The sequence below is a fragment of the Nestor notabilis genome, unplaced genomic scaffold, assembly GCF_000696875.1.
Source record: "Nestor notabilis isolate BGI_N333 unplaced genomic scaffold, ASM69687v1 scaffold16422, whole genome shotgun sequence".
Taxonomy (NCBI): domain Eukaryota; kingdom Metazoa; phylum Chordata; class Aves; order Psittaciformes; family Psittacidae; genus Nestor; species Nestor notabilis.
The window spans coordinates 3,583-4,784 of NW_009917148.1; the positions used below are offsets into that span (position 1 = coordinate 3,583).

The 1,202-nt window shown below is 58.2% G+C and overlaps 1 protein-coding gene across 1 annotated transcript in view; it reads right to left on the bottom strand.

Moving 5' to 3' along the window:
• The window catches only part of LOC104413844 (retinoic acid receptor RXR-alpha-like), a gene marked incomplete at its 3' end in the record, with an annotated part of 1,358 nt that extends 478 nt beyond the window's left edge, over positions 1–880 (bottom strand). The window contains exon 1 of the mRNA XM_010024955.1: positions 742–880. Coding sequence (XP_010023257.1) covers positions 742–880 — 139 coding nt within the window. The remainder of the gene's footprint in view (positions 1–741) is intronic.
• Positions 881–1,202: the final 322 nt, after the last annotated feature.

Here is a 1,202-nt window from a genome sequence, read left to right on the forward strand (position 1 = left end):
AAGCCCTTCGGCTCTCCCCGGGCCCTCCCCCAGCCATGTCTGGGGGAAGTAGGGGTTTCTCGGAGCTCTGAGTTAAAGAGCAGTGGCTTCACCTTGACTTCCACAAATCAGTATGCCCTCCATGGGCTACGACCTGCCTTATATCCAGGGAAAGCCCTTGCGGTTTCTTAGCCACACATCAGGGGTGTGGCATAGAGTGAAACTGGGGGGATGCCCCTGCACCCCCTGTGACCCACACCTACTCCCCACACCAGACACACACCCCAGCCCGCTCTGCACTACACACCCACCCTCCTCTTCCAGCCTCGGAGCCTGACAGGGGCAGGAGGTGTCCCTAAGGACCCCACAAACAAGGCAACCAGAGCACTTCTGGAGCAGAAAGCTTTTGAAACAGCATGAGAATAAAGGGAACGAGCACATCTTTATCTCCGCAGAGTGGAGGAGCCACTCCGTGTGAAGCACATCGTTTTATCTGACGCTATGTGACAGTACCACTGCGGATCAAAGGATGGGTACAGAGAGGGATGCTCACTAATGCCTTGTCTTCAGACAAGGGCTGTGCTGCTCTGGGCTGAGGATGTAACACCCCTAAGCAGAGACCTCTTGGGGTCTCCTGGCCCCTATGGGGACACGGGCAGCTCCTCTCCCCACGGGCTGTGTGCAGGGAGCTGTGCAAGCCCTCACCACGCTCCCCAGGGCACCCGCACACCGTGACCCCCCCGGGGCAGGCACCGGCCTCACCTGAAGATCTGTCCCCGCAGATGGCACATATGTGCTTGGTGAAGGAGGCCATCGTTCCTGAGGGATGTGCTGGCACTTTGAGGACTCCGTTGAGCCCTAGTGGGGGCTTAATGTCTTCTGTGCTGCTGACGGAGTTCATGGGCGAGTTGAGCTGTCAAGGCAGAATCACAGTGCTCAGTGGGGAGCTGGGGCACACGGACGTGGGGCTGAGCAGCCCCACAGCAGCACTGGCTGCGCACTCACGCATGGGGCAGGGGACAAGATGATTTGCAGTGACGGTTCGTGGGAGAGCTGCTGGCTGGGAGCAAGCACTCGTGTGGATGATGAAGGCCAGGACACGCGCGCTTTAGCTCTGTGATTTATAGATATCCTTTTAGCATTATCCCTCCAAAGGAAACCTTCACAGCAAATAAACAGATCCCAGATGCAACAGGGCCGGGCCTTCCAGAGCTGGCTCCGGA